Here is a 19619-nt window from a genome sequence, read left to right on the forward strand (position 1 = left end):
TCTCTCTCTCTCTCTCTCTGTGTGTGTATATATATATATATATATATATATATATATATATATATATATATATATATATATATATATATATATATATATATATATAGATATAGATGATTGATGAATGTGAATGATGTTTTCTTTGCTTTTTTCATTTTATTTTTTAAGCTCTTAAAGTGTTTGATTGCGACACATGGGTGGGTTTTTATAAGGTTCAAAAATCAACTGTTCAAAATCTTTGTAAAATTTTCATCATACAAACTTTTTTTTATCAAAAACACATAATCCAAGTATGGATTCTTAGTAAATCGATCATGCCCAACATATTTATAGGGTCAAAACCACGTAAAAAGCACCAGAGAAGCCAAAAACACTCATCAAGCACCAACTAACTAACCATATATATGTGTGTGACAGAATGTTGGCTACCCTAGTAAGTTCTACACCCCTACTTGAAACTCATAGGAAGAAGCTGTTTTGATCAAATTTGACCATGTTTGACACTATGGATGTGTTCAACATGGTCAAAATAGTATGAATCAACCCATGGATCCTTTTTTTTTTTTATGTAAAAATATGATTTTTTGAGAATTAAAAAATCAGACTTTGTAGTCATGTGATTTTGCAACTCTTGAAAAACATGACATACACGCCAGAGAAACATGACTTAAGTGCCGATTTCTACTAAACCAAACATATATATCACATCTCGAGCATCAAATGTGCAAAAAAATAAGTTTTTTTTTTTTTATTTATAACCCGCACTTGGCACGAAGACTTGGTTGCACTGGCCCAGCCTGCCATACATGTGGTTGTTGTGCCGGCAGTGTAAAGGTACTCTAAGGCTCTATGGCCTATGTTGGGTGTCGGCTTGCAAAGAGGGACGAACGCCCATGAGAATCAAACATTGACTGCCCATCTAGCAGCCAAGGCCTTGCCCTACTACGCCAACCCTCCTTGGAAAATCGAACCTTGACTGACCATCTACAAGGGTTTGAAACTATAAAGTGAGCATAATGTGTGTTGTTAGGGCCCAAGAAAAAATCAATGATACATTATTTTTTTCTTGCATATTTTGAACATGCATGTCCATTTTTAATCATTTTTTTAGCATAAAACATGCATTAGATTAAGCATTTGTTATGCTCAAAGTGTTCATTAGAGGGAGAGAGAGAGAGACAGAGACAGAGACAGAGACTGAATGTCTTATTGCACTATTTTTTGTTTGTGGAGAGGAACCCTTGCCAAAGCAATTGAAACCGCGAGTGGGACCCCACGACCACCCTGCCTTACATGGCCCACCTATGAAAGCTATGGACACATCTGTGCAGCAATGGGGTTTGATCTGGTGTCGTCATCTCAGCACCCTCACAACCACCCTGTTGGTCGTGAGGGTGACCCTAGCTGTGGTTATTGCACTAAAATTTGATGATAAAGGATTCACATTTTTGTTAAATCAATTTGATCAAAGCATGTTTCTTAGTAAATATGCAATGATAAATACGTGTAGGTTTAGAATAAGCAAACCTCCTGCAACAATGAGCTTTTGTAGAGTCCTAACAAGCGCATCTCTCTCTCTCTCTCTCTCTCTCTCTCTCTCTCTCTCTCTCTCTCTATATATATATATATATATATATATATATTATTTATGAGTTTATCTAACATTAAACTAGTTTTGCTTAACATTAAATGGATTGAGTCATATTAATTAAATAACTAAAATATCCTTAAAAGAATGATACTTTTAAAAATACATGATTTTTTTTTTGGTATCATAGGTCTTTTGAATTTAGAATGAAACCAAAAATCAAACACCTTTTTCATAAAAAGTAACTTTATGAATATATCAAAGTTACTTTTTTATCTCAAAAAAGTAACAATGATTTTTCAAAAATGACATTCCTTTAAAGATATTTTAGTTTTTTTTTCAAAAGAGAAAACTGGGGTTAGGCAGACCCCAAGCTGATATATAACCATACCATTTGGGATTCGAACTTACAACATTCCAACACAAGTGACATGCACTAACTGCTCCTGCCAGACAAACCGAGCTCCTGTTGATATTTTCATAAGGTTAAAATTATTTAATATTAAATACATTTAGTTTAAAGTTAAACCATTATATATAGAGAGAGAGAACTGAGCATATGGCCCCATTTCTCGTTCTGCCTCATTCTGCTCCATAGATTATAAGTGTTTTATGATAGATCTGAACCGTTAGATGTGTTTAGCATGCTCGATTTAGTGAAAATCAACTCTTGAATCATGGTTTTTTTTACCAAAAAAAACAGAATTTTCTAAGTAAAAAAAAACTGGCACCTTCATTGCCATTGATTTTGATCACCTAAAAACCTATATACATGTCAGATTCTGGTGATCCAAAAGCCGGTTCTCACTAAACAAAACCTATATATCACATCTATGAAAAAAAAAATACTTAAAACTATGAGTTTTTATGGGGCCTAAGGGGACCTAATGAAAAAGAGGGCCTAAAGAATGCATTAGTATATATATATCACTTTTGAGCCTAATCATCAGACTCTTACCAATGAATAGGGTTTTGGGGGATTTTTTTGCAAAACTGACGCTGCAGATGTGTTCGGCATGGTTGATTTGCTAAGAAATGACACTTGGATCATGTTTTTCAATAAAAAAAGATGTGTTTTTAAGCATTGAATATTTTTGAAAATTGTAGACCGTTGATTTTAAAATCTTATAAAAACCTAACTAGGTGTTGTAATCAGACAGTCCAAGAGCCGATTCTTATAAAATCAAATATGTAGATCACATTTGTATGATCAGATTTTTAAAAAATAAGAAAAACCCTTCCAAAACCTGATAAGCTTAGGATAGGCTCAAAAAGTGGTTAGGCAGCTATCACTCACTCTTTATATATATATATATATATATATATATATATATATATATATATATATATAAGCTCTTAGATAAAGTCATAACTTTGTGTGTGCTGCCAAATGGCCAAATTTTCAAGACTGATTTCAGGATGAGGTTGAATCTCTCTCTCTCTCTCTCTCTCTCTCTCTCTCTCTCTCTCTCATTTGTTGGGTAGGCGTTCTTTTTGTATTCTATGATGTAAATTGGAAATCCAACCACAATCTTTTGTTGGGTAGCATTCAGTTGCGTCACACATGATGTCAACAGTAATCCAACAACATGAGGCTTCTATAACGTAGCATCACTAATTCACCATGAATGGTTGTAACCAAAAGAAGACTCATGTAGCAAACAGAATGTTTGTTCTTTTAAGTTTTTTTTATTGATATCATTTCATTAAAGTCAAATTAGCCCAGTTGGGTAGCCCATGGGATTCTAGTGCTCTGTTGCAAACAAGAGATTATATATATAAGTGGTAGCTCAGATCATCAGGTTTTTTTCATATTTTTCTTAAATCTAATTGGTACAGATGTGTTCAACATGGTTCATTTATTACTAAACTTATATTTTTTTTTATAAAAAAAACATGATTTTTAAGCTTTGAATATTTATAAAAATCTTAGACCATTAATTATTAAACCTAATAAAATACTTACCTATAAAATCAAGCCAGTAGAATATATATGTCAGATTTAAGAAAAAATGAAAAAAAAAAAACTCTTCAAAAGCCTGGCAATCAGTTAAGTAGATATGTAGTCAGCAACTACCACTCACACACACACACACACACACACACTCTCTCTCTCTCTCACTTTGTAATACTAAGCATTTTCTAAAACTCAAAAAAAATTAATTAGTGAGAATTTTCTTGAATTAATAAGATTTTGATGTGAATGCTTTTATTATTATGAGATATTTGAGGGTGCAGATTCATTATAATTAAGTATTATTTATTTAGAAAAGGGTTTAGCGTAATACGTTGGATCCTAGGAGTGAATCAATAGTGAACTTAAATAGAGAGGAAACATAGCTCATGCATGGACCACTTTAGGGGTCTAAATTTTAGAAAACTAATTGATAATTTTTGGGAACTGCAAGGAGGAAACGTCGCCTAAGAATTTGGATAGAAGTAGGAAACTGAACCTCCTATGTTTAAATGGGTTGAGTCTCCTTTTTTTTCATTCACCACATTGAAAAAGAGAGCAAGGGAAAAGAGATGACTAATCTTCCAAGCAGTTATTGTAGTTGTTGTTGCTTAGGTAAGCCTTTTACTCCATAATTTTTTTGATGACTGGTCATATATTAGTTGATCGTATTCGTGTTTTAGCTTATTTTCTTGTATTGGGTCTAATGTGGGGTTTGTACCTTAGTCATGGGTTGCAACCACATGTATTGAGAAAGGGATCTACGATATCTTTTGTATTCTAAATGTGTCACGATATAGCTACATTACGATTTAAGCTTCATTTTTGTGTGGTGTTTTAATCGAACAAAAACTACATTAAGGTACAAGATTTTACATTTTTCATCATGTATGGGGTTCATCGTAGTCCAATCGAGCATCAAATCTTGTTTTTATATGTTGAGTACAATGGATTTAGGTTGGATAAATTTTAAAACCAAGATTTCCTTCGTAAACATTTATCTTGAATTTTTTTAAAACTAGAATTTGTGTTGTGTTATTTTAGTTTGACTAGTGAGAAAGATAAATCTGCCTCTTTCAAACTACATACCCATAAATCCTAAAATTTAGTAGGGTCTTGACTATGAGCTTGCAAGGGAGAAGAGATTATTGGTCTTCTAATCAGCCATTGTAGAGGTTGTTGTTGCCAAGATAAGCCTTCTACTCCATGATTTTTTTTATGACTGGCCATATTAGTTTATCGTATTCGTGTTTTAGCTTATTTTCTTGTATTAGGTCTAATGTGAGGTTTATACCTTAGTCATGGGCAGTAACCATATGTATTGAGAAAGGGATCTATGATCTCTTTCGTCTTCTAAATGTGGCACAAAATAGCTATATTATGATTTGAGCTTCATTTTTATGTGTGGTGTTTTAACCGAACAAAAATCGCATTTAGGTATGAGATTTTACATTTTTTAGCATGTATGGGGTTCATCATAGGCCAATCAAGCATTGAATCTTGTTTTTATGGGTAAAGTACAGAGGATCTAGGTTCGATAAATTTTAAAACCAAGAGTTCCTTCATAAACATTTATCTTGAATTTCTTAAAAACCTAGAATTTTATGTTGTGTTATTTTGATTTGACCAGTCAGAAAGATAAATCTTGTTATCTCAAACTATATACAAATAAATCCTGAAATTTGGTAGGAATATTGAATACATGTAAAAGTAGTTCCAGATCAAATTTCAACCTCTGATGAGTTGTAGATTGAGATATGCTATCTGCAAGTCGGTACAAAAATTTTGTCCTGACTATGAGTTTGCATAGATAAAGTATTTTGTAAAAAGCATATGCTTCAAAATACTCAAGATCTATAGCTGAAATTTTAAAGTGTATTAGTCTAGATATGAAAAATACATGGTTAAAATTTTAGAGGTCGACCTTCATGGTTTGGAGATGAAATTCGTGAAAGTTGGTCTAGAATCTATAATTATCAGGGATACATTCTATCAAGTAACAAAAATAGTACATGTTTCAAGATTTTTATCTCTCGGTTGAAATCAATTTAAATTCTAAAATTTTGTGAGCTTGAATTTGACATATGAAGTTACCTACAGAGCATCTAATTCTTCCTAGACAATTAATAATGATTTTTTTTTTGAAAAAAATTAGACAAGTTTATTCTGTGATTAGAAATTTTATGTGTTCTAAAAATTTTATTTTTTGATCTGTAATGAGTTAAGGTTGAAGACTTTGAGAGTATGTATTTAACATATGTAAGTACCTTCAGTTAAAATATTAGAGTCTGAATCATTGTGTATGATTTATGATATAATTGCTAACGTTAGGTAAGTTTCTGCATTATCAATCTTGAGTTAGTATATAGTTTTGCTTGTATGCATGAGATAGTTCAAGAGGTGAACCAGATGAGTTTTTGGCATGTTGTCGAGAAGCATATAGGCCTATTGAGGTAGTGTGCTGGTGCAATCTCTTATAAAAATTATTTGAATGCAAAGTTAAATGTTGTCATGATACATACGATGAATGGCACATATTGACACACGATAAGTATAATGTTGTGTTTGAGAGGAGAGATAGCTCAATCGAATGATGCATGAGATGGTACACATGTTTGAGCTAGATGAAGCTCATATGACATGAGTGCAAGCTATAAATGTGGATCTAAAATTGTTCTCTATGAAAAGAACATATGAAAGTTAAAGTTGTAAAAGATACCCAAAGAGTATATTAATTTTTGCTCTTTGGTTTTCTTATAAGAAGGTCGAAACCTTGAATGGTTGTTGTGGGGGATAGGGTGGTACTGAACTCCGTGAAATTTTTTTCAAGATCATGATAAGTTGCTCATTGTCCTTGGCCACGGTAGTAGGGAACGTTTGCCACCATAAGACTTGAGAATGACATGATTTTGGTCTTCAATTTTTAATCATTATTGGTATACCAAGCAGTGGTCATCAAGTGGTTGTTGTATCCTAATGTGGCCCCAAGAAACGGGTGCATACCTGGTTAAAAAAAATATAATTGTATGTGTGAAAAAAGTATATCCTTAGGGATTGCTTTGTACCTCATTTTTTTTCTATGAAGAGTACTCACATTGGGGTTAAGAGAAAACTTAAATTGATTGCAATTAATATGCTTAGGCATTCAAAAGTAAATGTCAATAAGAAAGATAAAAGTTACATCATGCATTATGCATTAGTTTATGTATCTTATGTTATTGCAACCATATTTGAATTTTTTCACATATTTTAACATTTTCTAAGGTTAATGTCTGTTAGATTTATATTTTATATCATACTATTGGATTATGTAAGGTTGTGTACAATAATTGTGGTTCTCAGTCATTGTTTCATATTCTCAAGTAGTGAGACTCAAACATAGCTGAACAGCGTGATGGCGGGACTAGTGCTGGAGATGATGAATCTATAGATTATTCATTATTTTTCTTTTAAATAGAATGGGTTGAATGAAAATTATGAACTTAAGTTGAAGTTTATTAAATATTTTGTATTAGTTTGAACTATTTCATTTCATCAATAGTTTGAAATAAATTGTTGTTTTGATGGTGAAATGTTGATTTTGAATCTGTGATGTGCCCCGGATCGATGAGATGTATTTATGTTTTTATATAAAGATTTTCTTCAAAATTTTATGAAAAAAGTATTTCATAATATTTATGAGGCATTTGTGTGTCACAAAAACTAAGGCTTTTCTGCGGAAATGCATCTATGGGTGTGCATTTCTGCGGGTGCCACCATGACCAAACAAACTGTGCACGCCTTTTCCCGACAGAAAAAAAGCCCAAAATCCACGAGATTCCCCCACTTTCAGCGGAAAGGGTTCCCGTGGGGGGTGGCCCGATTCCGTTTTCATGAAAAGGAAAGGGCGGACCAAACGCCTCCTGAAGGTGAGTTTTGGAGCCGTTACACACTTTGTGTACGAAAGAGAGATGTTCTAGTGAAAACTTATTTTCATTAAGCCTCTAGTTAGCTCTTAGCAAAACACATGTTTATATGTGATTTTTGCTTGGTTTAAACTAATAGATGTGTTTATTATGATTTATTTCATATGGAACATTCATTGGTAGGTACTTTTCATGCACATATATATTTCCTAAATGTGTGAAAGTTCCCCGATTGATATTACACTAAAATTCCAAGATAAAAGATTCTATTTTTTTTTTAATAATTGATGCAATCCAATGCATATTTTTTTTACTAAATAAACAATCACAAACACATCTACACGCATGCAAATTCCTTGAGGTCCAGCCTTCTTTGACCGGTTGTCAAACTCTACAGTTGTGGGCTAGCAATACCGCCAGACCCACTTGATCGGCTCTCAAACTGGATCTGGTGTCTGGGTCTTAGATTAGACATGACCCATGTTACATACGCTGCTTTTGGTTTCCATGCATCTTGAAAGAGATCCGCAAACACAACGATCATGGCATAGGGCCCATGCCTTGATCAGACCTCCATTCAAACAGCCGATCTAATAGATATCCTCATTTTATGCCAAAATCACCTCAAATCTATGGATTTAAAATCCCAATCGTGAGTAGGGGTGTCAACGGGCCTGGTTTACTTGGACCCGACCCGAACCAAACCCTATATAGGTTCAGGTATGGTGATAAATAATAAGACCCGATTAAGACCCAGGTCCGGACCCAAATGTCCGATTAATACATGGACCCAGGTATATTTTGTAAAATTTTATACCAGACCCGGGCCTGACACATGTCCCGATTAAGACCTGTAATTTTTCAATGTAAAAATGATAAAAAAAAATAAGGTTTTACCGAGTATGGTACGGGTTTGGTTGATGTAGTTTTTATCGGGTCCGAGTATGGTTTTTCTTACAGTGGACCTGATTAGACCCGGGTCTCAACGCAATACTATACCCGAAAATCTGGTTCTACCTGGGTCTGAAACAAACCCGACCCGTTGATCCCTAATTGTGAGGCGTGACGACTAGAGATCTTTGGATCTGCTGTCAAGATCAGATTCAAATGCACCCATAGGAAAATCAAGATCCAGGAAACTTTTGGACGTTTGCATCAATTATAGGATGGCTCTACCAATTCAGCTCATAGTGACAATAGTAAAAAAAACAGCAAAATCTCGGCAGCCAAAAACTCATGAAAAATATTTTTTTTCTGTAAATATCATATTTTTTGGGCAAAAAAAAATTGGCAATAAAAAATAGTTTTATAATAATAAAAAAAATACAAAAATAAAAAATAGATGGTTTTTAATGATAAATAGCCGATAAAAAATGCAATAGTTATGCTTCTGACAAAAAAAATCATGCATGAGAAATAAAAATATCACGAGAAATTGCCATTTTTTTTTAAACTTTCAGGTAATTTCTCGCAATATTTTCGCAAGATTTTTCATAAATCTCGAGAGATTTGTCGCTATGATTCAGCTACGTACCAAATGGGAAAGTAAAAAACAAGGCAAACTTTTGGATGTTTGCATTTTGAGAGGGTGATTGTGGCAATCCAGCTATTACATTGGAAAATTCAAGACCCAAGAAAACCTTTAGATGTTTGGCTGCATCTGAACATTCCCTAGTTTTAGTCTACTTTAGGGCTCCAATCATGTCCGACTAGACAGGGGGAATGAGTTTGGGATCCTTGTTTTCCCTATTGGTTATCTGTGTGCTATGGTTGCTGCTTTACCACTCCAATAAGAAGGTTTCTATTCACATGCATTCACGTGCCAAACACATGGGGATGCCCCGAGATCCAATCTTTCCTTTGCGTGTAACACTGTTGCATCATCAGGCAAACAGGATCTGAGTTTTGGGGGCATGGTCATAGACATACACGCATGCATGCATGCATGCACGCACACACACAGGTCCCACACCTAGATCCAAGGTAATCAAACAGATGTTCAAATCCCATGGGTGTCACCTCTTGCGTAAGCCGAAGCTTGGCTACTCTCTCAGGTTGAGGGGTAAGCCGAAGCTTGATTTGAATTTTTTTTTTGTTTATCATGAAAAACCCTCGTTGACAATCAGGCCACTTAATGAACCCACCCACAGTGAGTCTAACCTAATTGGGTGCGGCTCACCATCACCCTGGCTTACATGGCTCACTTTCGAAAGCTACGAACATACTTGTGCGCTAGCTAAATTAAATTCAATGTTAAAGTTGAAGTTTAGCATAACTTCTCATCCTCAGACCGATGGTCCGTCAAAGATGACTGTTTAGACCTTTAAGGATATGCTACGTGCTTATGTTTTAGAGTGGTCCGATGAGTGAAAAAAGCATAACTACTATACGAGCATTTAGATGACCTTATATATATATATATATGAGGTTTTGTACGGAAGGTCTTGTTGTTCTTCGAATTGTTAAAGCGAGGTTAGTGAATGAGTTTTAGATTTACTTGAGATCATTCAACATTACCCAAATCAAGTGCAGATGACTCGACAGAAGTTGCTTATGACACAAGGCAAACAGAAGAGTTATGCTGACAAGAAACGGTGCTCATTGACTTTTGAAGTGAGAGACTATGTTTTTGTGAAGATCTTATCCTCCTATAGTATCTTTGGCTTAAAAAAAAACTTGAGTCCAAAGTTTGTTAAAATTTTAAAGCAGATTGGTAGTTCTCAATATAAAGTAGCTTTAAATCTGAATCCAAAATGTACTTAATAATATTAAGTTTGATACAAGAAAACATAGAAGAAGCTTATTATATGTTAAAAGTGAAAACAGATTAACTTGGCTTAAATTTGGACATGGATCCTACATAGAATACTAATTGAACCAACCTGAGTGTACTGCCAAATCTTACTTAAGGATCAGTATTTAGAAAGTATTTGATTCGGGTCCACTATCTTATTAAACCCGATCCATTTAGACCCTTCAGAGGGGTGGAAACGGAGCGTCTTGTGACATAGGCATTCTTCATGCCTGTATCATTTAATGCATGAACATACGGAAAAAGAAATGGATAACTTTGCAAGCAATTGACTCTCACCTAACATCTGTGTATGGTCCCTTTCTCATGCAATAATCAGTGTACGTAATGCCAGATCTTATTGTTATAAAAAATATTGAATTGAATGAAAAGCCAACCCACCGATGACTAAAAGATAAAGTAAATTAATGCTTCTTTTATCAAAAACAAAACGAATTGTTTATTATTATAGATTTTTGTAATAAATGAGAGAAACTATCATGGGTCGGATATATCTGGCATCCAACACGATTCCGAATCTGATTAGTCCGATTTGGTTAAGAAAACTGAATCTGATTAGTAATAGGATTTTGATTTGGTTTAGAATTTCATGACCAAATTTGATGGATATTTGAATCCCATTAAATGTATTTTTTTGGGTTCAATGTAGTATTTTATCCAAAATCCAAATCCAAATTCGAATCCAATTAGCCAATATACGATTAATTGGATTTGGTATTAGCTTGATCTGACCTGAATCAGAACCATTTACATCCTTGATTATGGTTACAAGGCAAACACACCGAGTGCACGTGGATCAGTTTTGATTGAACCTCTTACCCAAATATGTTACATTATTCTTAGATATGGATCTTAGTATTCAGATTCGATTTAAGCTTATATTTTTCTTGACTCCAAATTTGGATTTAGACCAATCCTTTTTTCATGGGTATGTATCTGTGTTTAGATTAAATCCAATCAATTTACACCTGTTTTACAAGTAAAAGTCTTGTTTCCAACCCCACCTTTTTTCTGTAGGATCCAGTATGGCCAATATTAACTTCTAGGTCCACCTGCTACATGATATGCAGTTCAGACGTAGATTTGGATTAGGATTTGTTTCTAAAAATTGGATCCAGATTGGCATCTACTATGATCCATTATCTGACCTGTTCGCAGACCTAATGGTGGTGTTGACACTCAGCACAAAGCTCGAGTACCGTCCATCTTTTAGATGGACGAAGGCTAGTGGTGTACTGTGACTAGTCTTATGGAATGGAGATCCTATATGGTCGTACAGCCAGGATGTTTACATAATGTTGACCCTCTTATTGTCCAGATCAACGGTCTAGATATTTATTACTTCGTTGTAACGCATGCTTCTGTGAGTGAGATGTGGACCTTAACTTACTGAACAAGGTCCCAATGGGCCCAAACCCTTATAGGACTGTCCATAGTGGATCGGATATATGACCCAAATTTCATCATGGTAAGGGTTCCAAATGGCATTTTCCCGGATACCAGAACCATGATGCCATGATCAATCAGATTAGCTCTTGGATCCAATTTGGACCCGTTATAATGTGTATGGAGTCACATCATGCTGTATAGGATCTTGTTCAGTTTTCGATCAAATACATTTTCTTAAACCAAAAAAGGAAAAAAGTATTCATGTTTGAAATGGCATGGCTGGATTCGATTTGGATCAGGATGCACACAGATCTTGGTTGGTCCAATCTTATCGTGAATCAAGCTCGGCTTGATCCAACCAGTTTATGGGCCTAGTGACAAATTGGATCCAACAGTTGTCCGGCATTTAACCTTGTTCATGGGTTTGATAAGCTTACTAAGTTGCTACTGCCACGATCCAAAACCAATTGGAATATGGATCTGGATTGGGTATTTTCCAACCCAGATAAGGGCCCACCTAAACAGGGATGTCGGTGACACCAGTTTAGTTCAGATATCCAACAAGCAAAATCAGTTTTAGTTTTTTCCATATTTAACCTGTCCGCGGAGACATATTCGCTGTCCGGCTGCAGGAAACGCCTGCGGGAATCGAACCCCGACTGCCCATATGACAGCCGAGGACGGTTCCAACCAGGCTAACCTCTCCCGTTAGAATCAGCTTAGTTGGATTTGGTGATCCCAATTCCCTACCACATCCAATCAGGTAAGTTTCACCTATTTTACATGAAATTTTGGATCTGTTGCCTCCAAATCCAGTTCCCGTAATGGTAGCTCCAATCGGGTCACACATGGTTACACCAAGATCCGAACCTTACTGAAATTTATGCTGATTTTTTCGAAAAAAAAAACTTGTTTTTTCAAAATATAACGGAGTTTTTCCTTCTATATTTTCCAAAAAAACAGCATTTGCGAGTCTGCGACTGTGGTTGAAAACGCTCTTTTTTGAAAACTGGAGTCCCATTATGGAAATATGATCTAAGATGGGCCCTTGTTTGAAAACGCCACAGAAAAATGAAAACAACGGGGCCCTCGTGCCACAAAACGTGACCGGTGGGTCCAGAGAGGGACGCAACCGTCTTTTCCTTCGCAACCTTACCATTTTTTCTTAATTTTAAAAAGCTGGTGCTACAAAACCGGGGGTTTCTTCTCCCCACGGATTTGATGAAAATACAGGGGCGAGAAAAACTCCCCTGGTTTTTCCACGACTCTGACCCCTACCCTCCATCAGAAAACCACCCACCCTCTATCTCTTTCTCTCTCTAAAAAAGTAGAATCTCCAACTCTAACTCTTCTTGTTCCCACTTGTACTCATTCTCTCTCTCCTCTCGTATTCTTTTTTTCTTTCGAACTACAAATAACAAAAATGAAGGATGGGTTTCTCGGCACCTGGTTTTCTTTCCTGTTTTACACGTATTTATTCCTTCCTACCTCCAACTCTACCCACCCTGGCCTTGGATTTTTCCAGTTCCGGACATTTTTTTCAGGAATTATCTGGATTTTCCTGTTTATGATATAAAGGCTCGCTCACTATCTGACTTTCTCATTTCCAAAGAGAGGAGGAGGAAGTGGTGAAGGTGGACGGGTTCTGCCCTTTGCTTATTTCTTTGTAAGGGCTCATCCCGATTAAATCGTATAGAGTTTGATATATTAATATCCAGATTGGTTAGAGAGCTCGAGTTTGTTGCTCTTGTTTAGCCTTCACTCTCGAGGTTGGGGAGAGAAACTCAAGCCGATCTTCTTCTTTTTTTGCATTCGAAGGTCAATCTTCTTGTTGAAAGAGAAAACCTTTGTACGCCTCCGTTACCTGTTGTAAGGCTTTGGGCTTCTTAGAAACTGTCTATTTGAGACTGTCCCTTGAGCGCCTGAGTGGTTTTGATAGAAAGAGGAGTTCAGATGAAAATCGGGAGGAGGGTGGTGGAGGACAGGAAGCGGCGGGTGGCGTCGAGAGATGGGAAGCTGTTAGTCGGGGGCGAGGAGAGTGGCGTCGCCGGGATCGGGTGCCGGAGGATGAGGCGCCGGACGTCGAGGCCGCTGGTTCAGGAGGTGTTCGACCTCTGCAACGAGGTGTTCCGGGGCCCCGGGACCATCCCGTGCCCGCATGACGTGCAGAGGATGAGGTCCATTCTCGGTGAGTACCTCTCTCTCTCTCTCTCTCTCTCTCTCTCTCTCTCTCTCTCTCTCTCTCTCTCTCTCTCTCTCTCTCTTGCATGTCTGCACTTGGTGGACGTAGATCTAATGCAAATCCTAGCCGTCCATGTTGCTTGATATAAATCTAAAGCGGAAAATGAATATATATAGCTAAAAAAACACAAAAAACGATGTTTTCATGAGTTAAACAAGGGATTCTAACGAGAAGAAGACTTGTAGAAGAGAATAAGCAAGGGACCGGAAAGTATTCAAACATAATTTTTGGCATTTTGACGACGATCTTAACGCGTTTGCAAGTTATCCTTTTAACAAAACGGGAATATATGTATATATACATATAAATGGTCTGAATATATAAGAAAACATTTGCTACTAATGAAGGTAAGCAACTAATGTGCTAGAAATCATAGGTGCAAGTTGTATCTACTCAATCTAATCACATAGATGTGTTTAGCATGATTTGTTTGTTAAGGATCAAACCTTAGATCCTGATTTTCCGATGTAAAATTGTGATCTTGCACGTTGTGGGCCGTTGATTTTTGAACTCGTTTAAAAACCTAATTACTTGTCATAATCACATGATTCAAAACAAGTTTTCTACTAAAAGAACCATGTAGATAACATCAGCAACCCTTGATCTAAATAAATTGGTATTTTTTTTAAGAAACTATTTATTTCTACTCATTAGTAACCAATATTTACCCATATAATTAGTGATCAGATTGAGTCGATAAAACTTAAGCATATGATTTCTAGTTCAACAGTTCCATGCCTTCAATAGCACCAATTACTAACACAACATTTATTCAATTTTTAAGAAAGTAAAAGATCAACGGCTCACAATTGTTGAAGATGATAGGGTACTCCCCACGCTTGATGAGTTCCGAGCCAAATAGGCTGTCCTTATATACATAGGACTTGGGGGACTGTTTGGATGTTTTTGATTTTGTACCTTTAACTTGGTTAGGTTTCACGAGATCTTGTGCATGTTCCGTACTTAGACAGCTTTGTGAGCACATTCACGTGGTGGGTCCTGCCGTCTTGGTTCGGAACAGGTTGCCCCGTTGACCAAAAGGTGGGCCCTACCTGTGTTTTCGATTTTGGGTTTGACCGTTGGAGACCTGCATGAGCGGGTCGGGATCTATTGCCTTCCCAGTTTGAACATTCGAACCATTTCAGGAAAATTTCCGTTTAGGGGCCAACATGTTGCCCCTAATTGCATAAGCTGGGCCTAACTTTTCTGAATTTTCTGATATGGGGCGACAGGTTTTTTCAAAAGTGCTAAAGCTTCTGAAAGTGGGTCTCACTTCGGGAAACATGACCTTTTTCAGTTTTCCGTATTGCCTTTTGGAGTTGAAAAGTACTTATTTGCCCTCATGGGAATGAGAGCGATGGATATTTTTTATCCTTTAATCATGAAGGGTATTATTACCATTTAATTCAATCTAACTGAAATGGTTACCCAAAAAATCAAGTCCTCTCACGTTACCAGTTGCACAAAACTGAGGGATTTTTTTGCGGGGATTTAAGAAATATGGAGGAGATTTAGGGAGAAAAACTTGCATAACCTTACAGGTGGTTTGCAGATTGCTATGAGGGCTTAATTTTCAAACTCAAATTTGCATCATGGAACCATTTCCAAATATGCTTTTCAATTTTTAAGCTTTCCTGTTTTAGTTTTTCCATGAAAAGATTCATGTCTTTCTTTGCTGCTTGAATGCATCAAATTGTGCTGGAAAGTTGGATAATCTGGGATATTGCATTTTATAGCAGAATGTAGTATATCAACTTATCCCACTTTTTCCAATAAGCGGTTGCATCAAGATACACCTCCATTGTCCCCCTTTCTTCACAGGCTCTAACATTTATAGTCTGTTGCAAAGTTCTCTAGCTATCAGATGTCATGTTTCCTTTAGGTGCAGTTGTAGTAGCGCGGATCTGGTAAAACAGTGGGTTACAACATTAATGTACAATACCAACACAACACATGACATTTGTCCTTGTTGTACCATAAAAGTAGTTGTTCGCCCCCACAATGCGAGAGGGTTGTGTATGTTCGCCCCCCATGATTCACTGAATCCCACGTCTGTGTTCGGGGCTTTGAATGAGCACCACGTATACAAGCACATGGGGCTCGTATTCCCGTGTATGTTGACATAACTTTGCATCGGACTCTGGTGTTGTTGCAAAGACTTAAGTACCCTTTATTGCTATTCTTCTCATAAAGTGATGGTTTGAGAAAATGACAAAAATGCCTTTCATTCAAAAAAGAAAAAACAAATAGTTCAAAAAAAGAACATGTCCTCCATCCAGAAAGTCGAGGATGATGTTGACTCTTCAAAGTCTTCTTCTTTTTCTGTTCAAAAAAAGGACAAACATGTTTTCTTCTTCTTTCTCCGTAAAACACTGTAAAACCCTTTCTCTCTCTAGAGAAGAAATCAAGGGAAACAAAGAGTTCTTCCTGGAGAAGGCCATGAACATCAACCCTCTCACTCTCTCTCCTTTCTCTCTCTACTTCTGTGCACATCCAACAGACGATCCTACATTGCTGCATCGTCATCTTCTTCTTCTTCCTTCTTCGTAAAACACTGTAAAACCCTCTCTCTCTGTAGAGAAGAAATCAAGAGAGGTAAAGGGTTCCTCCTGGAGAAGGCCATGAACACCAACCCTCTCACTCTCTCTCCCTTCTCTCTCTACTTGTGTGCCTGATTTAGAGTTTTTGCCCTTACAGGAGGGGGGTCCGGGGGCTCCCCCCCGGCGCGGATCCCGACTACAAATTGCTGTAGGAAAGCCCGATAATACTACAAATCATTGTTGGATCCGCGCCGGGGGGAGCCTCCGGACCCCCCTCCTGTAAGGGCAAAAACTCTAAATCAGGCACACAAGTAGAGAGAGAAGGGAGAGAGAGTGAGAGGGTTGGTGTTCATGGCCTTCTCCAGGAGGAACCCTTTACCTCTCTTGATTTTTTCTTTACAGAGAGAGAGGGTTTTACAGTGTTTTACGAAGAAGAAAGAAGAAGAAGATGACGATGCAGCAATGTTGGATGTGCACAGAAGTAGAAAGAGAAGGGAGAGAGAGTGAGAGGGTTGATGTTCATGGCCTTCTCCAGGAAGAACTCTTTGTTTCCCTTGATTTCTTCTCTAGAGAGAGAAAGGGTTTTACAGTGTTTTACGGAGAAAGAAGAAGAAAACATGTTTGTCCTTTTTTTGAACAGAAAAAGAAAAAGACTTTGAAGAGTCAACATCATCCTCGACTTTCTGGATGGAGGACATGTTTGTCCTTTTTTTGAACTATTTGTTTTTTCTTTTTTGAATGAAAGGCATTTTTGTCATTTTCTCAAACCATCACTTTATGAGAAGAATAGCAATAAAGGGTACTTAAGTCTTTGCAACAACACCAGAGTCCGATGCAAAGTTATGTCAACATACACGGGAATACGAGCCCCATGTGCTTGTAGACGTGGTGCTCATTCAAAGCCCCAAACACAGATGTGGGATTCAGTGAATCATCGGGGGGGAACATATAACCTGCTTTGCCACAATGCAGGACAAGTACTGTCGCTTCCCTGTGAAGAATTTTAGGTAAAACGTTTTACCTTTTCTGCTCGCGAGTATTAGTTGTGATGTGCCAGCATAATAAGTAACTAAGTTATATCTTGAACTCTGGCTGCATTCTCAGTTGCTCATGCATTTTAGCTTGACCTTGGAGTTTATGATGCTGCCTTAGTTGCTTACGAAGTGGGCATTCTGTCACAGATAGGATGAAGCCAGCTGATGTCGGGTTAAGTGAAGATTTTTTCTTCGGCAACAGTAGTTCTGTGAATGGAACTCCAAGAGTGACATATATGCACATAGAAGAGCGCGAGAACTTTTCGGTGAGTATTAGTATACCTGCTAATTATCAATAAAAGTGGGATTATCTTGGATATATGTATTGCATTGGTGTTAGTTAAGATTAACATTGTTGTTTCTGAAGAAAAATCAACTTGTCAAATTCCTGGCATTGCTCTAGCTGTGGTTCATCGGCGTAATATGTGTACCAGTCAGTGACAGAAATTGAGTATTAGAACTTGCTTAGTTCATGAGATTCATTAATTCTTGTGGACATCCAAAAAAGTATTTAGTCATCTTGAGCAAAGTCCTGGTAACCATTTACAATTATCTATGTCTGTGCTACACAAAATGTATTTTGAGCTAGTTCAAATGTTCTTAACTTTCACTGTCATGAATTTTGAAAGCTGTCCTGTTGTAATTGAAGGTTGGGACTTGGGAGATCTTCCATTATTTATAGCCTGGATAATGATCTGTATAGTTATGATTCATCATCTATTGGTTCTTAGACACCTATGGCAGCTGGGTGGGTAGTGGAAAATTATGGGCTTCAGCTTCACTCTGTTATTTTCAATTTTCTGTAGTCCTTTTGGTTGCAAACTCGTTAACATGTGTAATACATTCACATTTTTGTTTTTTGTTTTTTTTGTTTACACTCACATGGACCTTGGTAGTAAGTTAGACTTGTCTTTGGTTCTTCTTCTAATGGAATTAATCTTTTGTCCAGATTGGTATTTTCTTGCTCCCTACATCAGCTATCATTCCACTGCATAATCACCCCGGCATGACTGTTTTCAGCAAACTTTTATTTGGATCGGTGCATCTCAAATCATATGATTGGGTTGAACCATTTGAATCAGAAAATGATTTGCCTTCTCATGGTGAGTACAACTCTGTGTTTTGGATTTAATTTTCTTGTGTCATTGCCATTTGGAGTTGAATTGACCAAGGCGCACTTTGACAGTGGAACTAGCAAGGTTGAAGGTTGACAGTGTATTCACTGCCCCTTGCAATACTTCGGTGCTCTATCCAGCTTCAGGAGGCAACTTGCATTCCTTGCAAGCCGTGACGCCATGCGCGGTGCTTGATGTGCTCGGTCCACCATATTCGGTTCCCAAAGGCCGGGATTGCACCTATTACCGGGAATTACCTTATTCTAGTTATTCTGGTTAGTGCATATGCTGCTTATATTCTGAGTTCTTAGTGTTGTGAACTTGATGATATTTTTAATTGTATGCTACTTACTACTAAGATGTCTCTTTTGAATGATTTCTTACATTCTCCAACTTATACTGATGATGGCTTTCCTTTTCTGAATCTCAGGACCAACTCCTCCTGTTGATGATGACACAACTTGTTATAGATGGTTAGAAGAGATCGAGCAGCCGACACCCGAAGAGTTTCCTGTAGATGGCGTAACATATACAGGTCCCTGGATTATTGAGGACTTCTGATAGTTGGTGTTTCAAATGATAGAGCAACTGTTATGGTGGCTGCATTAATTTTGCTAACAACCGCATAGTTTCGTCACAAGGGTTTAGAACCCCCTTTTTCAGCTTTTGTGTTGTAATCTCTGTTTTTTTTATATTCAATTCGTGTAAACAGATACTTTTTCATTTCACATGTGATTTAGTTGAGCTTCAAATTTTCTACTCACAGTCTAGGGCAGTTTCTTACATGTATTAATTCCTAATATATAACTAATTCTGCACCATCAAACCAGTGTGTTTTAGGTAGGCCGGTAAGTCTTTCTCTCACATTGGGTGATTTAGGAAAGTTCATGTTGGAAAAAGTTACTTCAATATGAAGTTTAAATGGTACATTAGAATTTGTCACAGGAAAGGTCACAATTGAAAAACATGGTAGGATATTGTTTGAATGAAAGTTTGACAAAGAACATGACATGTTTAAGTTATGCGATAATAAAGATAAC

General features: G+C 36.9%; 1 protein-coding gene across 1 annotated transcript; it reads left to right on the plus strand.

Moving 5' to 3' along the window:
- Nucleotides 1-13463: 13463 nt before the first annotated feature.
- LOC149827611 (plant cysteine oxidase 2-like) lies at nucleotides 13464-19338 on the plus strand. The gene is made up of 5 exons (XM_090019530.1): nucleotides 13464-13836; nucleotides 17612-17730; nucleotides 18414-18567; nucleotides 18651-18854; nucleotides 19010-19338. The coding sequence occupies exons 1-5, from the start codon at nucleotides 13602-13604 to the stop codon at nucleotides 19138-19140; spliced, it is 843 nt and encodes a 280-aa protein (XP_089875656.1). The 5' UTR covers nucleotides 13464-13601; the 3' UTR covers nucleotides 19141-19338.
- The last annotated feature ends 281 nt before the right edge of the window (nucleotides 19339-19619 follow it).

Source organism: Nuphar pumila, chromosome 10 (assembly GCF_984573655.1).
Source record: "Nuphar pumila chromosome 10, dmNupPumi1.hap1.1, whole genome shotgun sequence".
Classification (NCBI taxonomy): domain Eukaryota; kingdom Viridiplantae; phylum Streptophyta; class Magnoliopsida; order Nymphaeales; family Nymphaeaceae; genus Nuphar; species Nuphar pumila.

What these genes read in the sequence shown, in the direction of transcription:
- LOC149827611 (XM_090019530.1), top strand. Translation starts at nt 13,602, where the DNA reads ATGAAAATCGGGAGGAGGGTGGTGGAGGACAGGAAGCGGCGGGTGGCG. An exon ending in AAATGATTTGCCTTCTCATG is followed by an intron (nt 18,568 to 18,650) that starts GTGAGTACAACT and finishes GCACTTTGACAG; the next exon opens with TGGAACTAGCAAGGTTGAAG. An exon ending in ACCTTATTCTAGTTATTCTG is followed by an intron (nt 18,855 to 19,009) that starts GTTAGTGCATAT and finishes TCTGAATCTCAG; the next exon opens with GACCAACTCCTCCTGTTGAT.